This window comes from Natator depressus, chromosome 5, assembly GCF_965152275.1.
Source record: "Natator depressus isolate rNatDep1 chromosome 5, rNatDep2.hap1, whole genome shotgun sequence".
Lineage (NCBI taxonomy): Eukaryota > Metazoa > Chordata > Testudines > Cheloniidae > Natator > Natator depressus.
Window position 1 is genome coordinate 68,178,449 of NC_134238.1, and position 18,349 is coordinate 68,196,797.

An 18,349-nucleotide genomic window follows, 5' to 3' on the forward strand; every position below is an offset into this window, starting at 1 on the left:
AATCATGTCCATATTATTTGGCACAATTTTTCATTTTTCCCTCCTCCATCCATGTTTGCAGAATCCATGAAATACCTTCAAAATATTCACTCCAGATACTATATAAGAACCCTTTCTCTTGCTGCCCTGGGAAAAGAAAAGGATGGCAAGACCCTTGAGAGGAGCCAGGAGGATACAAGCGTGTGGCAATGGCCTCATTCCCATGGCATGCAAGACTTCACACCCGGACATTGATCCTCCACTTCTAAACATTATTTGGTACTTTTAAAAAAAAATCTTTTTATATGTGAATTTGACATCTAAACTGAAGGAACAGGAGGAAAAAAACTGATTAACTACTGAAACAGGGATGGGCAAACTATGGCCCGGGGGCTGCATTAGGCCCTCCAGGCGTTTTAATTTGGCCCTCAAGTTTCCGCTGGGAAGCAGGGTCTGGCGCTTGCCCCACTCTGGCACTCCAGCCAGGGAGCAGGGTGGGGGCTTGCCCCACTCCACGCAGCTCCCAGAAGCAGCAGCATGTCCCCACTCTGGCTCCTACGTGTAGGGGCAATCAGGGGGCTCCGCATGCTGCCCCTGCCCCAAGCGCTGCCCCCACAGCTCCCATTAGCCAGGAACTACAGCCAACGGGAGCTGCAGGGGTGGTGCCTGCAGATAGGGCAGCGTGCAGAGCCACCTGGCTGCACCTCTGCATAGGAGCCGGAGAAGGGACATGCCACTGTTTCTGGGAGCTGCTTGAGTTAAGCGCCACCCAGAGCCTGCACCCCTGACCTCCTCCTGTACCCCAACCCCCTGCCCCAGCCCTGATCCCCCTCCTGCCCTCTGAACCACTCTATCCCAGCCCAGAGCACCCTCCTTCACCCCAAACCCCTCATCCCCAACCCAGAGCTTGCACCCCCAGCCAGAGTCTTCCTCCCCCCCCCCAACGAAGCCCCTGCCCCAGACCCGAGTCCCTTCCCGCACCCTGATCTCCTCATTTCTGGCCCCACCCCAGAGCCCACATCCCCAGCTGGAGCACTCACCCCCTACTGCACCCCAACCCCCAATTTTGTGAGCATTTGTGGCCTGCCATACAATTTCCATACCCAGATGTTGACCTCGGGCCAAAAAGTTTGCCCACCCCGGTCTAAAAGAACCAATGGCAGAGATGTTTTTCCTAAGAAAAGGGTAAAAATTGAGGAAGTTTAACTTTCACCCACAACATAGTGCAGTAAAGGAGCACAGTAGATGATATCTGACTGGATTTTACTCTCATGGCTTATAATAGCATTAACATTGTAGAGGCATTTGCTGAATCTCCAGAAGCAGTCTACATAACTTGTCAAACAGCACCTTCTGTAAAGCAATTTGCATAGCTCTTGGATCTTTTGCCCCCAGGGACAGAGAACACCTGCTTAGATCAAAGCAGAGATAATGGAGTATGTCATTCAATAAAAAGTTACAGAAAACTATAATGAGTAGGGAAGCAGAGAGTCTGTAATCTGATGGAGAAAATCTCTTTTTATTTAAGACACAAGCAGTCCTGCAGATCAGGACAGCTGCAGATCAGGATTTAATCTGGTAGTCATTATGAAGTTGACATTTGAAATTTTACCTTCTTCCTACCTTCAAACTTATTTGGGGAAATGGAGAAAGTTTCCTTCTAATAGTACATACCCATGCTGACAGAATTTGCTGAAGAACATGTTTAACCAAATAGCACAGTACACTGGAAGCTACACACGATAAATGCAAGCTGAGGGAAAGATGTTGCAGGATCTGTACGTTTATTTATCCCCGCTTCCCTACCAAAAGAGACATCCACAGTTTTATACTGGCTCTGGTCATGCATGCTGAAACTACAATGGTAAATAAAAGCTATCCAGTAAGTGTCCAGTAAAGTTAGATGTCCCTCAGGAGCAGTCCCATAAATACATCTAACTGTCCATCTGATCTATGAATAGTTATTCCCCAAAGGAAATAGTTCCATAAAGCTGGAATGTCAATTCAAGCTGTCTTCAAGAGTCACCAGTAAAACAGCAGTTAGAAGTTCAACAATATCCCATTTGAAAGAGAAATCTGAGAAGTCCATGAGAGAATGCTGTAAAGACAAGTTACATTAAAAATGAATAGATCAAGTTACCACGAGTGAAATCAACTAATTATTGCTTCCACAGTCAGTCATCTATATTCATCTTTTCACTGCATAATATAAATTATTTTCCCTTTGTGTGTCAGTAGCATATAGCCAAACCAATAGCACTGGTATTCCAAAGTTTAATAGTGACAAGGTTAAAGCCCCATCTACAGAACATAATGGAACAGTGTTTTCACCATGGTTAAGGACAACCTGATCCTGACTCTCTCAGGAATCAGGCCTGTAGCACAGCTAATCTCCAAACTGCCCCAACAGTACAGCTGGTTTGCAGCAGCAGGCTGCCTGATTTGTCCTTGCCATCTGACTGGCTGAAGGGGCCAGCAGGCTGGCTCTTAAGTCAGCAGCAGCTGCAGGCTGGCTACTCAACACCCACCATAATGCCTGCTCCTGTGTTACCTTGTTCCTGCTACTCCTGCCTGACTCCCACCCCTGCCTCTGTCCTGTCCCTGCCCTTCCTTGCCTCTTACCCTGCTCACTCCAGTTTCTGACCTCCAGCTTGACCATGGATCTTTGACTAATGACTACTGTCTCCAGCTTGCCCCTCAGCTCTGGTATCCAGTTCCTAGCCTCCGGTTTAACCCTTGGCTTTAACTTTTACTACTGATTCTGGCTTGATCCTTCACTCCAGCTTCTCAATACTGATTCTTGCTCTGACCCTAGTCCTTAGTTTCTAAGGACCATTCTGACCACGAGGCCTGATGCCTGCCCCGATACCTAGGTTAAACCACCGTCAGCTGTAACAGCTTACACACACCTTTACTTCTAGTATGTATGAGATCTCCATCACAAAGGATTTTGAGTTATTTTTGAACTGTTTGCTTTACAGGGATTTACTGTGTGCTTTTCTAGGATAACTCTGCTCTTCTACCCATTCAGCCATGTGAAAGATTCTGGCATGATTTCTTATAATAATATCCAGAGTCCAAATCCAAAGATTAAGGGCAAACATCTGAGACCTAGCTAAGTTAGGGCACCAAGAAAAAGGTCACACCATTAAAAATAAAAAAAAATTCATAGTAGTATCTCCCTGTATGGAGAAATCCACTTGGGACAAAAGCTGACTTACGGTGGTAGAAGCCCACTGTTTTAATGGGGAAATGTCAACTTGAAACAAAATTGCATTCCCATCTGAAAAGTTTGTATCCATTACCATCACAAGTGCAAGTTACTATAGCAAAACCAAAACTCTCTTTCATGTGGTTTGTTTTACACCATGGCATATGGAGTCAGTTACACTATTTTGTTGATGGCGTGTGGCCTTCCCCAAGCCCTATGACGGGATGCTTACCAGTAACAGCAATAGCAGAGCTGAAACAAAGTGAAGAGATAGCGAGTTGTATTTGTAGTTTAAAACACCCGTGCTTACTATTTAATGGGTCATTTATTACCATGATCACTAAGACAATATTCATAAGCATGTGGTCTATATACTTTTCCCTCCCTATCATTCTACAGCAAAGAGACAGATTGCCTCCTGGGAGCCAATGCTTAAGTTATATAAATGTAGTTCCTCCCCACATCTATAGTAGCAGCACTGTGGAAAAGAAGGCTATGCAATAATATAACCTTGAAAGTAAAATACAGTTACTTACCTACAATAACTGTGGTTCAAGATCATGTAGTCAGTGCAGATCCCACTCCAGCTGTACATGAGCAACATACACACCAGTCTGGATTTTTTGAATAGCCATGTCTGTCAGGGCCTTGAATGTGCCTCATGAGTGGGACAGTCACAACCCTCCCACAATGCCCTCGCAATTCAAAGCCTGTATAGCTGAGGGCTCAGAAAAACTGGGATGGAGGGTGGGTTGTGGAATCCACACTAAATACATCATCTCAAAGAACCATATAGTTACCGAAGGGAAAGTCACTGTATTTTCTTTGAGTATGTGTCAGTGTGGATTCCACTCTAGGTAAGTAGCATCCTCCCCAGATGGCAAGAGTCAGGGTTTCAGCTGTATCAAAGAGAGATTCAAATACTGCTTTTTCAAACTTGGCGTCTGTCCTGGCAGTCATGTAGCCTCATCAAGTGCATAATGTTTCCCAAAAGTCTCCAGGGTTGCTCCACATGGCTACCTGACAGATCTCAAAGATCAGCATATTTCTGAAATAGGCCAGAGACACTGCCTGTGCCCTGGTGGAGTGTGCCTTGATATATTTGGAGGCAGAGGCTTGCCGGACAACTTGTAGCAGGTAAAAAAGCATTTTGAAATCCACACAGAGATTCTGAGATAAGATAGTTTGACCTTTTTATGCACCACATTTGGTCAACACAAAGAGGTGTGGAGAAAGTTGAGGGGGGCATCTTTGGTCCTGTTGATGTAATAAAGCAGGGCCTTAGATACATCCAGAGTACAAAGCTTCTTTCCTCCTGGCAACAAGTGCAGCTTTGGGAAGACGACTGGCAAGGTGATGGACTAGTTCAGGTGGAATTCTGAGAGACTATTTTAGGGATTAATTTAGAGTATGGTCTCATCACCACTTCGCCCATGTGAAAGAATGGCAGAATGAGAACTTGCAGTTCACTGGCTCTTCATGCTGATGCAGTAGCTATGAAGAAGACAGTCCTGATGGTGGAGATGATATAACAAGCATTCCACTAATGGTTCAAATGAGTTGTAGGAGGACAACATTAAGCTCCCAGATGGTAGCAGGGTCTGAAACTAGAGGGCAGGTATGAAGAAATCTCTTGAGGAATCTAGACACTACAGGGCATGAAAGACCAAGTGTGATTGTATTGGAGTGTGGCTCTCTGTATATTGCTTCCAGATAGACTTTAAGGGAGCTAAAGGCTGCTACTCCTTGCTTCAGGAGCAGTACTGTAGTCCAGAATCTTGGCTATCAGGACCTTAACTTGGTTCACATCATTTGGCACTGCCCATATGGAAAATCTTTCCACTTTAAAGAATATGTCTTCCTGATGGAGGGTTTCTGACTCTGTAGAAGGATCTCCTTGTCCTACAATGAACAGTCTCTCTCAGTCCTTCTCAACCACCCAAAAGCCAGGGTCTCAGATGCACCAGCTATGGGTCCAGGTACAATATTTGACTCTACTTCTGCCAGACTGTTTCTGGACAGATGGGCAGACATTGGGGCAGGGGGAAGCTGGAGGTCAGATGCCGGAGATCTGACAGCCACAACTGCCTCAGACAGGCAGGGGGTATGATGATGACCATAGCTCTGCCCAATCTGATCTTAGATAATGATCCCGGGGATTGCTGGAAAGGCATACAGTTGTACTTGAAACCATCAAAGTAGAAAAGCAACAAGAAGGGAACTGGAGTTCACAGCTCCTTATGGTTGGTGTTGTCCACCATGGTGAAAAGATCTATAGTGCAAGTTCTCCACTGGCGGAATAACAATTCCAGGATTGATTCTGCACTGACCATTCATAGCTGGTCACCACATTCTTACTCTAGAAGTCAGCCAGGTCATTGCTAACCTCTGGTAGATGGAGAACTATTAGAGTCACCCCATGCTGATAGCACCATTTCCAGACTCAATGACCTCCAGACAGAGAGGGAATGATTGAGTGACTTCCGCTTGTTTATACAGTGTGTAGCTGATAATGCTGTCTCTAACCATCTGCACCACCGCCTTTCAAAGGATTGTTAGGACCACCTTATAAGCCAGTAGGATGACTCTCAGTTTCAAGACATTCATATGTAGTTTTAGATTGTTCTGAGACCTGGACCCTTGCACTTGCAGGGGGTCCATGTGGCACACCAACTTGTTCCTGAGACTCCTTTCGTCATAAGACATCCAGATGGGGAGCAGTGTTGCCGAGGCAGCAAACAAAATTTGGCAAGCAAGGTCATGTATGTGCACGTGGACATATGCACTGTGGGAACTGGTCTTGTCTGTAGCTTGCACACTATCTACAGCAAGGACTGGATCCATCCTCTGGAAGGAAGGCTTTCACTTACGTGAAGTCGCACTCTTTGGAACTCTTAGCATCTGCACCATCTTAGCATCTAAGAGACAGCTTCTCATAGTTCACCAGGAGTCCCATCTGTGAGAGAAATAAGAGGATGTGATTCAGGGCTGCTTCAGCCTCCTCTTAGAACCTGTCTCAGACCAGCCAATCCAGACACAGGAAAACATTCTTGTTTCCATAGGTGCACTGCCACTACAGCTCAACACTGAGCAAACACTCTTAATGGCGTGGAGAGTCCGAAGGGTGGAACTCTGTACTAGCAATGGTTTGCTTCACTGTGAATCTTAGATACTTCCTGTGGACCAAGTGGATGGCAATGTGGAAGTATGCATCTTTACGTACAAGTAAAGAACCATGCACCAGTCTTGGGCTTGGAGTGATGACATGATAGAAGCAAGTATTACAATCCTGAACCTGAGATGATATGTGTATATCTTGAGTCTCCTCAGGTCTAGGACAGGACAAAGACCCCCTTTGGTATAAGGTTATAGTGGGAGCAGACATCTCCTCCCTTGTATTCTTGAGGAACTTCCCCTATAGCTGCTAGGTGAAGCAATCTGGCCACTCCTGTTTATAATAGGCTTTCATGAGAAGGATCCCTAAAGAGGAATGGGGAAGGGAGTAAGCAATGGATTGTATAGGGTAGCCATGGGCTATGATCTCCCATAGGCACCTGTCTGATGTTATCAACAGATCACACCTGGGGGAATGGGGTGATGCAGCTTCCAAAGGTCATGCTCTGTGCACTGATTTCTATGCAACTCTCAACCATCCCATCAAATTTGCTGGCGGGTTGCTGCAGAGAAGTCCAGGGACACGGCCATGGAGGACTGACACCCCATGTTACACCTGTGCATTCCCTGGCCTGGTACTCTGTCTCTGGTAGGAGGGTACACAGTGTCTGCTGTTACGACGACTGAAGGGTTTTTGACAGGGTGGGGGAATGCAGCTCCCCAGAGAGGATAGGGACACTGAAATTTTTCAGTGAACATAGATCACTATCCATTCACTAAACAGCTCTGAACTCTTGAAGCACAGTCTGCTCCTTTCTGCCCTGTCATCAATGCAGTGCATGATTTGGTTGGGTTGTCTCGTGATGTATTCCAGTGTCCCTCTTTATAAGAGAGCACACAGAACTCCTTCTAGAGCTCCTGTCCAAGTGCTTGGAGTTCCCACTTGCAACACTTTGCTCCAGGTGTCTGAGGTGTCAATTTTTAAGTCAGGGTCAATACTAATGCCAATGTCAATCCAACTTAGGCTTTGGTGCCACTTTCTCTGCAGAGATCTCTGGAGTCACAGGCTAACAGATGGAGGGCTAGAAGATGTGGGCTTGACTATCAGAAGGATGTTCAAGCTTGGCTCTTCTGGATCCAGTCCCACTCTGAGACTGCTCCAGAAGACGCAGCTTCAGCCTCGCATGTCCCTAAACTTTCAGGTTCTTTCAGAAAACGGAAGGCAGACAAAGTACCTGCTTTAATGCAAGACTCTCCCAAGAATAGGCACCTGCTGTACCTGTCTTTCAGTGGAACTAGCCAACTACTAGCCTGCAAGTTTCAAGCCAACCATTCTAAGAGCCCATAAAAAAAAAAAAAAAAGCTATGTATGGGAAAGTGGTTGTACAGGAGGGTCTGCAAGCAACTTCTGTTTGACAAATGCTAGAACAGTCTAGGTAATACAGAATAAAGATAGTTCTGAGGCATTTCAGAGTGCTTGAAGAAGCATTAGAGAAATTTAGCCAGAGCTAAAGCCTAGTGAGTCAGCCATCAGCTAAGTTCTATCTTGCTGCCATGTACAGCGACTGCCCCCACCCTTTATGCCCTTGCTGCATGAGGCAGCAGAGGACACATGCACAGCCCTAACGGATGATATTAAAACACCTCTAGTTTTGCGTGCATGAGGCACATCTGTACCTAGAATGGGATCTGCACTAACACATAGAAGAAAAAGAAGAACTGTTACAGGTTATTCCCATCCTCCCTCATGTTAGTATTCCTCAAAAGTCCACCCAAAGGTATTAAATAAAAGGCTTGACCTTTTGAATCCATTTACAAGGCCTTGAAGATTTCATTCTTTTGTTCAATCAGAGCTTCCTGCAATATTTTTGTTACAAGAGTTTATGCAGACAATTTTTCATACTGTAAATCCCCCATAAATGGTAAAAATGTGAACTGGTAAATGGGTCTGGCCAAGGAGCATAAAGTAGTAAAAAAAAAAATACAAGGCCAATTATATATCAAGAGAGAAGATTAGATCTGTGGTTAAATGCACTGAAAATTGGACCGCCAGAGATCTGATTTCTATTTCCAGCTTTGCCAAAGACTTATGTCATTTTGGCCACGCTTCTTTGGGTAACATGTTCTTTGGGTAACATTTTCAAAAGCACTTAAGTCCCACTAACTTTCAATGGGACTTAAGTGCTTTTGAAAATGTTACCCTTAGTGACTCAATTCCTTAACTGCAAGATGAGAATACTACTTCCCTAACTTACACAGCATACGCCCATGTATCCAAAACACTACTACCCGAACCTTTGCATTATTCAGATCTCTTCCTTGTCCCCCAGCATGAGATATATGATGCAGAGGTCATGTATATCATGTTAGGGCACAAGGAAGGAATTTGGATAATCAAGAGCTTCAGATAATAGAGCAGAGCCACCTCCCCCATCCCACCAACACTGTGAAGAGGAGGGTGAACCCCCGGCTGTGAGGGAAGCCACCCTGTGGCTAAATGGCTCCTGCAGCAGTGCAGGGAACCCTCTGAAAGCCCTCTTGTCATAGGAGTGAATGGGGGTGTGACACCAGAGCTGCAGAGGGCTTGTCATAAATATAAAGGGAAGGCTAACCACCTTTAAATCCCTCCTGGCCAGAGGAAAAATCCTTTCACCTGTAAAGGGTTAAGAAGCTAAGATAACCTCGCTGGCACCTGACCAAAATGACCAATGAGGAGACAAGATACTTTCAAAGCTGGAGGCGGGAGGCGGGGGGCGGGGGGGAGGGACGACAAAGGATCCTCTCTGTCTGTGTGCTACTTTTGCCGGGACCAGAGCAGGAATGCAGGTCAGAACTCCTGTAAAGAGTTAGTAAGCAATCTAGTTAGATATGTGTTAGATTCTGTTTTGTTTAAATGGCTGATAAAATAAGTTATGCTGAATGGAATGTATATTCCTGTTTTTGTATCTTTTTCTAACTTAAGGTTTTGCCTAGAGGGATTCTCTATGTTTTGAATCTGATTACCCTGTAAGGTATTTACCATCCTGATTTTACAGAGGTGATTCTTTTACTTTTTCTTTAATTAAAATTCTTCTTTCAAGAACATGATTGCTTTTTCATTGTTCTTAAGATCCAAGGGTTTGGGTCTGTGTTCACCTATGCAAATTGGTGAGGATTTTTAATCAAGCCTTCCCAAGGAAAGGGGGTGTAGTGCTTGGGGGGATATATTGTGGGGGAGACGTTTCCAAGTGGGCACTTCCCCTGTTATTTTTGTTAGACACTTTGGTGGTGGCAGCATAAGGTCCAGGGACAAAAGGTAAAAGTTTGTACCTTGGGGAAGTTTTAACCTAAGCTGGTAAGAATAAGTTTACGGGGTCTTTCATGCAGGTCCCCACATCTGTACCGTAGAGTTCAGAGTGGGGAAGGAACCTTGACAGGGCTCCTTGAACTTCTGCAGTCATTGACATCCAATCCGTGCAAGGACAAGCTGCAGGGAAGGCTGTGGTTGTGGCAGAGCAGAGCAGAACAGAGTCCTAGCCGGGGATCTCTGCTCTTGTCTCACCAGGACCACAGGCTCCCCACCACACCCTTGCACCTATAGGGATAGGGTGTCACCTGCCTTATGGAAGTGCAAGGAGACTTCTGCAGCCCACTGTCATGGGAATGAGCAAATGGGGCAGAGCAGAGACCCCCGTCGAGGACTGCTAGGAGGATGACGATGACGATGACAGCTGTGGGAAGAGTCCACCAAGCTGCTGAATGGCTCCTGCCCTCTTGATTATCAGAGCTCCTGATTATCCAAAGAAAATCCATGTTATCCATACTATTTGGATAATCAGAAGTATACCATAGTGTTTATGAGATGCTCACCTGTTAAAAGCAATGAATGTCATTTTTTAAAAAATGTATAGGTTTTAAGATGTCATTCTTCAATATAAGAAGGAAGATGACGGTTTGGCTGATTTTTTTTTATGTTCTCCCTCTTCCCCACTTTGTCAGTTAGTACTTCATATCTGGTGAAGAAATCTCTAATGGAAGCAACATGGTGATAACACAGCTATTTTAGAAATAGAATGATTTATCTTTTGTGGCAACCAGGAGCCATATATAGAGATGCTGACTGATGCCATCACCTCCCAAAGATTAGCGTGAGGGATCATCATCCACAAGAGGAAAAACACATGTAAAACTAAAGGACAGAAGCTCCACATTGACAGATACATAATATGAGGCTAGCTGATAGATATGACAAAGCTGTCCCTTTCTCAGTAAAGTAAAATCAGTCAAACCTAGTCAACTACCAGGGTGCATAAAGCACTAGCAGATAAGCAGGGAGAAGTGAAGTTACTGCAAAAGAACTATGTAAAAAACAGTATTTTTAAAGAACAGAACACATGAAAGATGGCTTGCAGGATACTAAGACTACTTAGATTGTAAGCTCTTGGGGCAGGGACTGTCTTTTTACAGTGGCTAGCATAACAGTGTCCTGATCCATGACTGGGGCTCCTCGATGATACCGCAATATAAATCAACAATAATAATAAATAATAGACTCCCAAGGGAACAATGCTGCATTGAGCATGGATGCTTAGAGAATTAATTAACAGATGCTGAATAATGGTTTCAGCTGGCATCCCTCACTAAGGGGGTTCAGTTGTGCAACCCTTACTCACACTGACTAAGTGCTCACATAGCATCCTACTGATTTCAGTGGGACTCCTTGTGTGAATAAGTGCTCATCAACATATGAGTAGTACAAGTGGGCCCCCCCCCAAAAATTTATTTTCTCCGCCCAAAAGGCAGCCAAAAAAAGGTTATGCGAGTATGAATGCGGCCACAGATGTCCTTGGTCATCAGTCACCTAGAGCTTGTCACTCTTGTTCACTATTATTTAAGGCATAACTGTTATAATAGAGAACTGTTACTAGCTATAACAGCTTGTAAAAGACAAAGGAAATTGGTAAGGCGCAAAGAGGGAAATATATATTTTTCTTGGTAGACATGAAAGTGAGACTTTGATGGAGAATATCATACAAGTTCCAAGCATAACAACAGGAGGGGGAATAAAAAACAATGATTTAAAAAAAATTTTTTTTAAATAGGATTTTTTTGATAAAATGCTTTTTGAGGAAAAAACCTATCTAAAGATAGTTTTAATTAAGATACATTATAGCTCAAAGATATCTCATAATGGACTAGGGATTATAAATTCTAATTCTATGGTATGAGACAATATATTCAGGTAATGTTTAAGACAAGTTTTGTAAATGAGTTCCAATAGTTCATGGATTAGGGAACCACTTTTATGGAGTTCCAGGGGCTTCTGTCTAGATTATTTAAGTTAATCTTTCTATCTACCCAATGGGACTCAGTGCTCAGTATAGAAGATACAATCAAAGATGCTTAGTTTTGTAGTTCTCAAACTGTGCATTTGTCTCTCCAGAGATAACATGCTTGTTAACAGCAAAAATGTTTTAAATAAATAAATATATAGAGGAGAGAAAAAACAGACATCAACCCTACTGTCCCTCTGCAAATTTGTGCACACAGAGTCAATCCCTTATCTCTCTCTAAAAGTGCAAAGTTTCAAAAAGTTCAATGAATAGCAGATTGTTGGGGGTGGAATAGATCTGGACAAGGAAAAGTTTGGAGATCAATGTGAGAAGGGAGGGACAGGCAGTAGAAACAAAAGTGAAACTGTTTGAGCAGCATATTCCAGAAGCCTTGAGGTCTTTCTGACCGTAGCCTTCATTGATTTGAGATCTACCATACCGTTCTCTCACTAGAAGGGAAAACCTATAATGGCAGCAGGCCGTAAAAGACACTCAATTTGGGAATAAGAACCATTCAAGAAATATATGTTTGCTGATGATGTTTTAAAGAAAGGCACACCAGAGAACTGGAGGAAGTCACTTAAGACCTTGGATTCAGAGACTGTTGAAGTTAGCATCTCACTTTTAACAGCAGTACCTTCTTCTGCTGGTGTAGAAAAAATATTTTCTTCCTTTGGACTAATTCATTACAAATTGAGAAATCGTTTGGGACCTGAAAAAGCAGGAAAGCTTGTTTTTCTTTTTCAGATTATAAACAAATAGGAAAATGAAGGGGAAGGCAATACTTAGCTGCAGAAGCCAATATTTTAAGTTTCTCATGTTGACCTGGCTGACATAGTCGATTTATTTATTTTTTTAAAAAATGCCGTTTAACTATTTTAGTTAAAAACAATTTTAACAAAAACAAACCTGATTTTAAAAAACTTGAACGTTTAACTAAATTCAAAAATTCAGATGCTTGTTTTGTTAAAATATTATATGTTTGCTGTTGAAGAAAAAAATCCAGACTACATAACGTTGTTGTTTTAGTTAAATAAAACAATGTAAACGTCTGTCTGGTGACGTTCTCCTCCTAATACAGCATAGCAAGAAAATCCTCCAAATATTAATGATTAATCTGTTGAATTGGAGATAGTTCACCTCCCAATGACTTCATAAATATCTGCTTTAATTACCTTTGGTAAATGAAATAACCAAACAATCATTCATTTTCTGATACAGCTGTAAAACTAATCTGAAAAGTTTTCAAAATAAATCACTTAAAAATGTATAGTGTGTGCCTTCTAAAAATGAAACCTCCATCTATCTCTGAGTTATGAACAATATGTATTCAGATTATAACAACCAACAAGAACGCACTTTTATGTAGAAATCCATGATTAAATCAAGTCTTCCTCACTAGTGATTTAAATCAAATCCACCCTGAACAACACCCAAAGAGAGTTCAAGAATTCCCTCACAGCAAAGGACCTTTAACTTCCTGTCCAACCAGGGTGAAGTGTTTAAAAGAAATTACCAAATTACACAGGTGAATAACTAACAACTTGCCCCTTTTTCCTCTATTCCTACCAGTAAAAGTGACAGTCCTCAGTGGTAGCTAGGGTGCTCTGCACCTCTTAACATGCACACACCCCTTGGCCACTTATTTAGGGATCTAATTTAGGCACCTACGCTTGTAAGATTTGGTAGTAGTTTTAAAAAGTTGCCTTGGGATCTTTAGGCTAGAAAGTGCTACATAAAGCACGATTATGGATGGCCTGTGAACCTTAACTCTGTCTTTAAAGTTAACACAAGGAGGCAAGCCCAATGTTCCATTAATGTCGTTTTGGTAGTTAGTATCTTTATAACAAAAACAAAAAAATACAGCAACAAGTTGAAGACGAATTTTTAAAAGATTTTAAGATCTCAACAATTTAGTAATCATTTTAGAATAATTCTTCCTTTGGGTATTACACCTATGTCTTTATCTAGCTATGGATATTTCTTCTATTTATAGTCCTTGCAGATCAGTATGATCGTTAAAACTTCAATGAGGATTATATCAGCAGTTGGTCTTTCTTACAAGAGTAAATTAAAGAGCGAATACTACATGTCATTCTCAAATATAGAAATTACATTTTATGCATTTTGCAACATTTAAGATTTACTCACAGCATAAGATGCTTATGCATGGTGGATTTGCTGGATATTTGCCAAGCTACCCTAACCACTAGGTTGCTGCTGTCATGGGGTACACAAGGCAAACTAAAGAGTGAAGATGAAAAGTGCAACATGCAAGATACTCATCAATTTCACTCTACAGCTGGCTACACTGATTGTCAGTGAAACTAGTCAGAAGCTATGGGAAGAAGGAGAAGTCTTCTAAAAGTTATATAGCAGGGATGGCCAAACTTACCGACCCTCTGAGCCACACACAACAGTCTTCAAAAGTTCGAAAGCTGGGGCACACCTGCCGGGGCTCGAGGCTTCAGCCCCGTGGGAGACACCTGCTGCAGCTCGGGGCTTCAGCCCCACTCCTGTTAAAGCCCCAAGCCCCAGCAGGTGAGCCCTGTGGGGCTAAAGCCCCGAGACTCTCCTCCCTATTAAGGAGAAGTCCAGAGACCCCCACACACACTGGGCAGAAGCCCCTACCCCACCACCCCACTGCAAGGCAGAGGTCCTAAACTCCTCCCCCACCACTTTCTGGTAGGTGGAGAATGGGGGCTCCGCGAGCCGCACGTCAATGGTAAAGGGTCGCATGTGGCTCACAAGCCACAGTTTGGTCACCCCTATTATGTAGGCTACTACAGAGGACTTCCAAAATTTCTCTTTATATTAGTTTAAATAAGCTTTCAAAAACAAAACGCTTACTTCATCCAACTGCATTTCCACTAACCAATCTTCAAAATATTTTGTTTTGGAATGCAGGATGATAATCTATGTTTCTGACAAAGACTAAGGCCTGGTCTACACTGGGAGGAGAAGGGGGAGTGCGTACGAGCTAAGTCGGTCTAAGTTACACATCTTCAGCTACAAAAATAGCGTAGCTGAAGTTGATGTACTCAGAGCTACTTACTGTGGTGTCTTCACTGCAGTAGGTCGACTGTGTCCGCTCCCGTCGACTCCGCCTACACGTCTCACTCTGGTGGAGTACTGGAGTCGACGGGAGAGCGCTTGGCGGTCGATTTATTGCATTTTCACTAGACGCCATAAATCAACCCCTGCTGGATCGATCGCTCTGGAGGCAAGTGTAGACATGCCCTAAGAGTCCCATGGTATGTGGAGGGCTTTAGCTTACAGTACACTTTGGGCTGAATACAGAATGGAGACACTGAAGCATAGCAGGAAGGTCAGTGTTTCAGAAATCTAAACCCTCCTAGTATAATACACAACTGTAGCAGCTAAGTCTCTCTACCATACCCTGCACATCTTTTAAAAGAAATGCTTCTACAGCAGGAAATTACAGATAGTATTTACAGGTCATTATTTCAGTAATCTTTCTCTACAAATAGCTGTATGCAGAAAATTATAATTCAATGCGGTTTTAAATTATCAATGCTTACTGAAGCACAAATACCTTACATATTAGTAGAATGAAAAATGGGCTGGTTAATATTTTAAAATTAAAAAACCCTACCTGCAATGATGCATTTCTGGCTTTCGGTACAGCAACAGGTATTAATATTGCACAGCAATTTGAGGAGGAGACAGATGGCAACTCATGACAAGGTCACAAACAATTTAGAGAGCAATTTTTTGTTTTGCCATTTTATATATTCATTCCCAAGATACTTTGTCTTTTTTAAACCACTACTACCTCATAATAGTTGCTAAAGTTATTCAGATTAGTGCATTAGTTTTACAAATTTAAGATGCTACAATAATGTATATATTAAATCTTACCTGTCTTCATCTTTGTTGGAACCAGGTAAATGCCTGCTGCAATCTTCAAATTCATCCCAGAAAGCTCTATCATCTACTACAGCTGTTCTTTCTTGGATGGTTACATTAGTTTTTAGATCATTTTCTGTTTTCTTTTGAGCATCTTCATAGTCTCTTGGGTCAAAGAACACACTGGAATTCATTTTTTCTTTGCTATTTCTCAAGACATGTTCTGCACTGCCTTGCTGGGCTTCAAAAATTTCACTCCTCCTTCTAGTACTGCTTTTTGCTTCGTCATCACTAGTAAGCTTTTTTCTATCCAATGGGTTTGTAGCATTTTGTTTTCTAACTTTAGGTCTCACTACCAGTTCAGGTGAATTTCCTTGATCAGTCTTGCCATCACTGGTATTCAGTTCATTACAAATCCCTACAGGGGTCCTGACTGCAACATCAGCTATAATTTTTCTCTGTTGTGTTTCACAACTGGCACTACCACTTAAGTTATTTTTTCCTCTAGCTTCATCTTCAGCAGATGATTTTTTAAATGTCCTATTATCTCGATGGCCAAGATCTGAGTCTATGCTATAATATTTCATTGAAGGCACTGGTCCTAGTTCTTCAAAAACTTCTCTGGAAGCATTATGATTAAAAGTAGACAATCGTGACTGTATGCCACTGAAGGACTCTACCTCTTTCTCCAACTCAGAAAGCATGTGATCCAGCGTTTCTTGAAATAAACCTGCTTCTTCTTTTGCTAAGGAAAGATCAACTTGTGCACCATCATCCTCTCCATCACTGCTATCTGGTTCATAGGAGTCAATGTTTACAAAAGCAATTCCATTCTGACCATTCAGATCACTACACTTGCCAGAAGTATATTCTGCACAGTCCTCAGGAATTTTATCAGGATTCATACTGCTCCTTGAGGTTTGACTGCCTTCCTGATTATAGCATACTGGAGAAAATGGTGATGTGTTTGTCTCGACAGTTTGCCTCAATTCAGTTCTACCAACAGGAACTTCAGATCCACCATTCTGTAACGAAGATTCATCTGATAAAGCAGAACAAACTTGAACCAATGGATTGGGACCTTCATAGAAAATCGCAAGAAAGAATACATTGGAGTGATCAAACTGGATATAAAGTTTCTCATTAACAATGCTTGCTCATGAAAAAGCTGGCAGTTGACTGGAACAACAGTGCAATTGAATGATCAGGTACGTTTATCACATGTGTGCTTATGTGCAGCTAATATATCTTTGGTTCCATTTATTAAACTAAGTCTAAACAAACAAACTTAAAATGATACAATTTCAGCTTCACTCATGACAGCAGAAATACGTAAGAGCCCTATAAACAAAAACACATTTGCAGGCAGCCTCTTTTAAATTGCTTTCAGACAATAGAAGTTTGAGATGAGAATTATAGGAATTTAGTATGTTTCAAAAGTTAAGGAAACTGAAAAATTTGCTGCTAATAATAATACTGCTAATAATTAGACTACCCATACATTAATGGGCAAAAATGCACATTCTGCAAGGATCTGAAGAAGCCATTTATTGGTACCATAAATGGGATTTTAAATAGGCGTATTTTGTACTTGCAAGCAAGAATGCTATTCTTGACTTACAAGGAGAAATTAACAAGGAAAGTAAATGTAAAGGCTCCAATTAGCCACAATGATTTCACTGCAATTAGGTTTGATAGTAAAACTGAGGGCAGACTCCTCTGATGGTAACATGACAATGAACATCAAGAATGGCAGACTTTGAAAACGGAGTGGAAAAAGCTAGAAATAGGTTGAATAAGTATAGCATCCAATCAGCTTTGAAGTGAACAGTGACCCAAATCTTCAAAAGTGTGTACATTCTTGCATACCTCTGACTGGTGCACATGCAAATCAGGGTTGGAACGTTTATATTCAAGTTTGCATGGAAACCTCAAGTTGCATGCATAACTCAGTGCACGCACTTATGAAATTTAAACCACTGTTAGAAGCACAGAAAGCTTGTATACATCTGAGAAAAGAGTTTTGAATAAAAAAGAATGAAATATGCATGGTTAAATAGATGTACCCAAGTATATTCTTTTTAAAAAAAAAAAAAAGAAAAAGAAAAGATCTAATTAAAAATGTTATACATTATTCAAATACATAAGCAAACTAGGGAAATGTGGTCTAGATTAAATTACTATAAGGTAGGTGCACGACTGATTGAAAGACTGTACTCAAAGAGTACTTATCAATGGTTTGCTGTTACATTGGAAGGGCATACCTAGCAGAGTCCTGCAGGGGTCAGTCCTGGGTCCAGTACGACTCAATATTGTCATTAATGACTTGGTAATGAAGTAGAGAGTATGCAGAAAAAATCCGCAGAGGACACCAGGCTGGGAGGGGTTGCAAGCACTTGGGACAACAGGTTTAAAATTCAAAATGACCGTGGCAAGTTGAATTGGTTTGAATTCAACAAGATGAAATTCAATAAAGACAAGTGAAAAGTACCTCACTTGAGGAAGGAAAAAAAATCAAATGCACAAATACAAAATGGGGAATAATTGTCTAGATGGTAGTACTGCGGAAAAGGAGCTCAAGGTTATTATGGACCACAAACTGAATACGAGTCATCAATGTGATGCAAAAAAGGCTTATATGATTCTGAGGTATATTAATCGGAGTGTGGTATGTAAGACACAGGAGATAACTATCCTGCTCTACTAAGCACTGATGAGACCCCAATTCTAGACACCACAATTTAGGCAAGACAGGGACAAACTGGAAAGAATCCATAGGACAGCAACAAAAATGATAAAAGGTTTAGAAAACCTCACCTGTGAGGAAAGTTTGAAAAAAGTGGGCATGTTTAGTCTTGAGAAA

General features: G+C 42.0%; 1 protein-coding gene across 8 annotated transcripts in view; it reads right to left on the reverse strand.

Annotated features, from left to right (window-relative positions):
• The window catches only part of PJA2 (praja ring finger ubiquitin ligase 2), a 91,590-nt gene that overhangs the window by 31,496 nt on the left and 41,745 nt on the right, over nucleotides 1–18,349 (reverse strand). For all 8 annotated transcript variants that reach the window (XM_074952930.1, XM_074952936.1, XM_074952931.1 and 5 more), the window contains one exon: nucleotides 15,499–16,567. In XM_074952930.1, coding sequence (XP_074809031.1) covers nucleotides 15,499–16,567 — 1,069 coding nt within the window. The remainder of the gene's footprint in view (nucleotides 1–15,498; nucleotides 16,568–18,349) is intronic.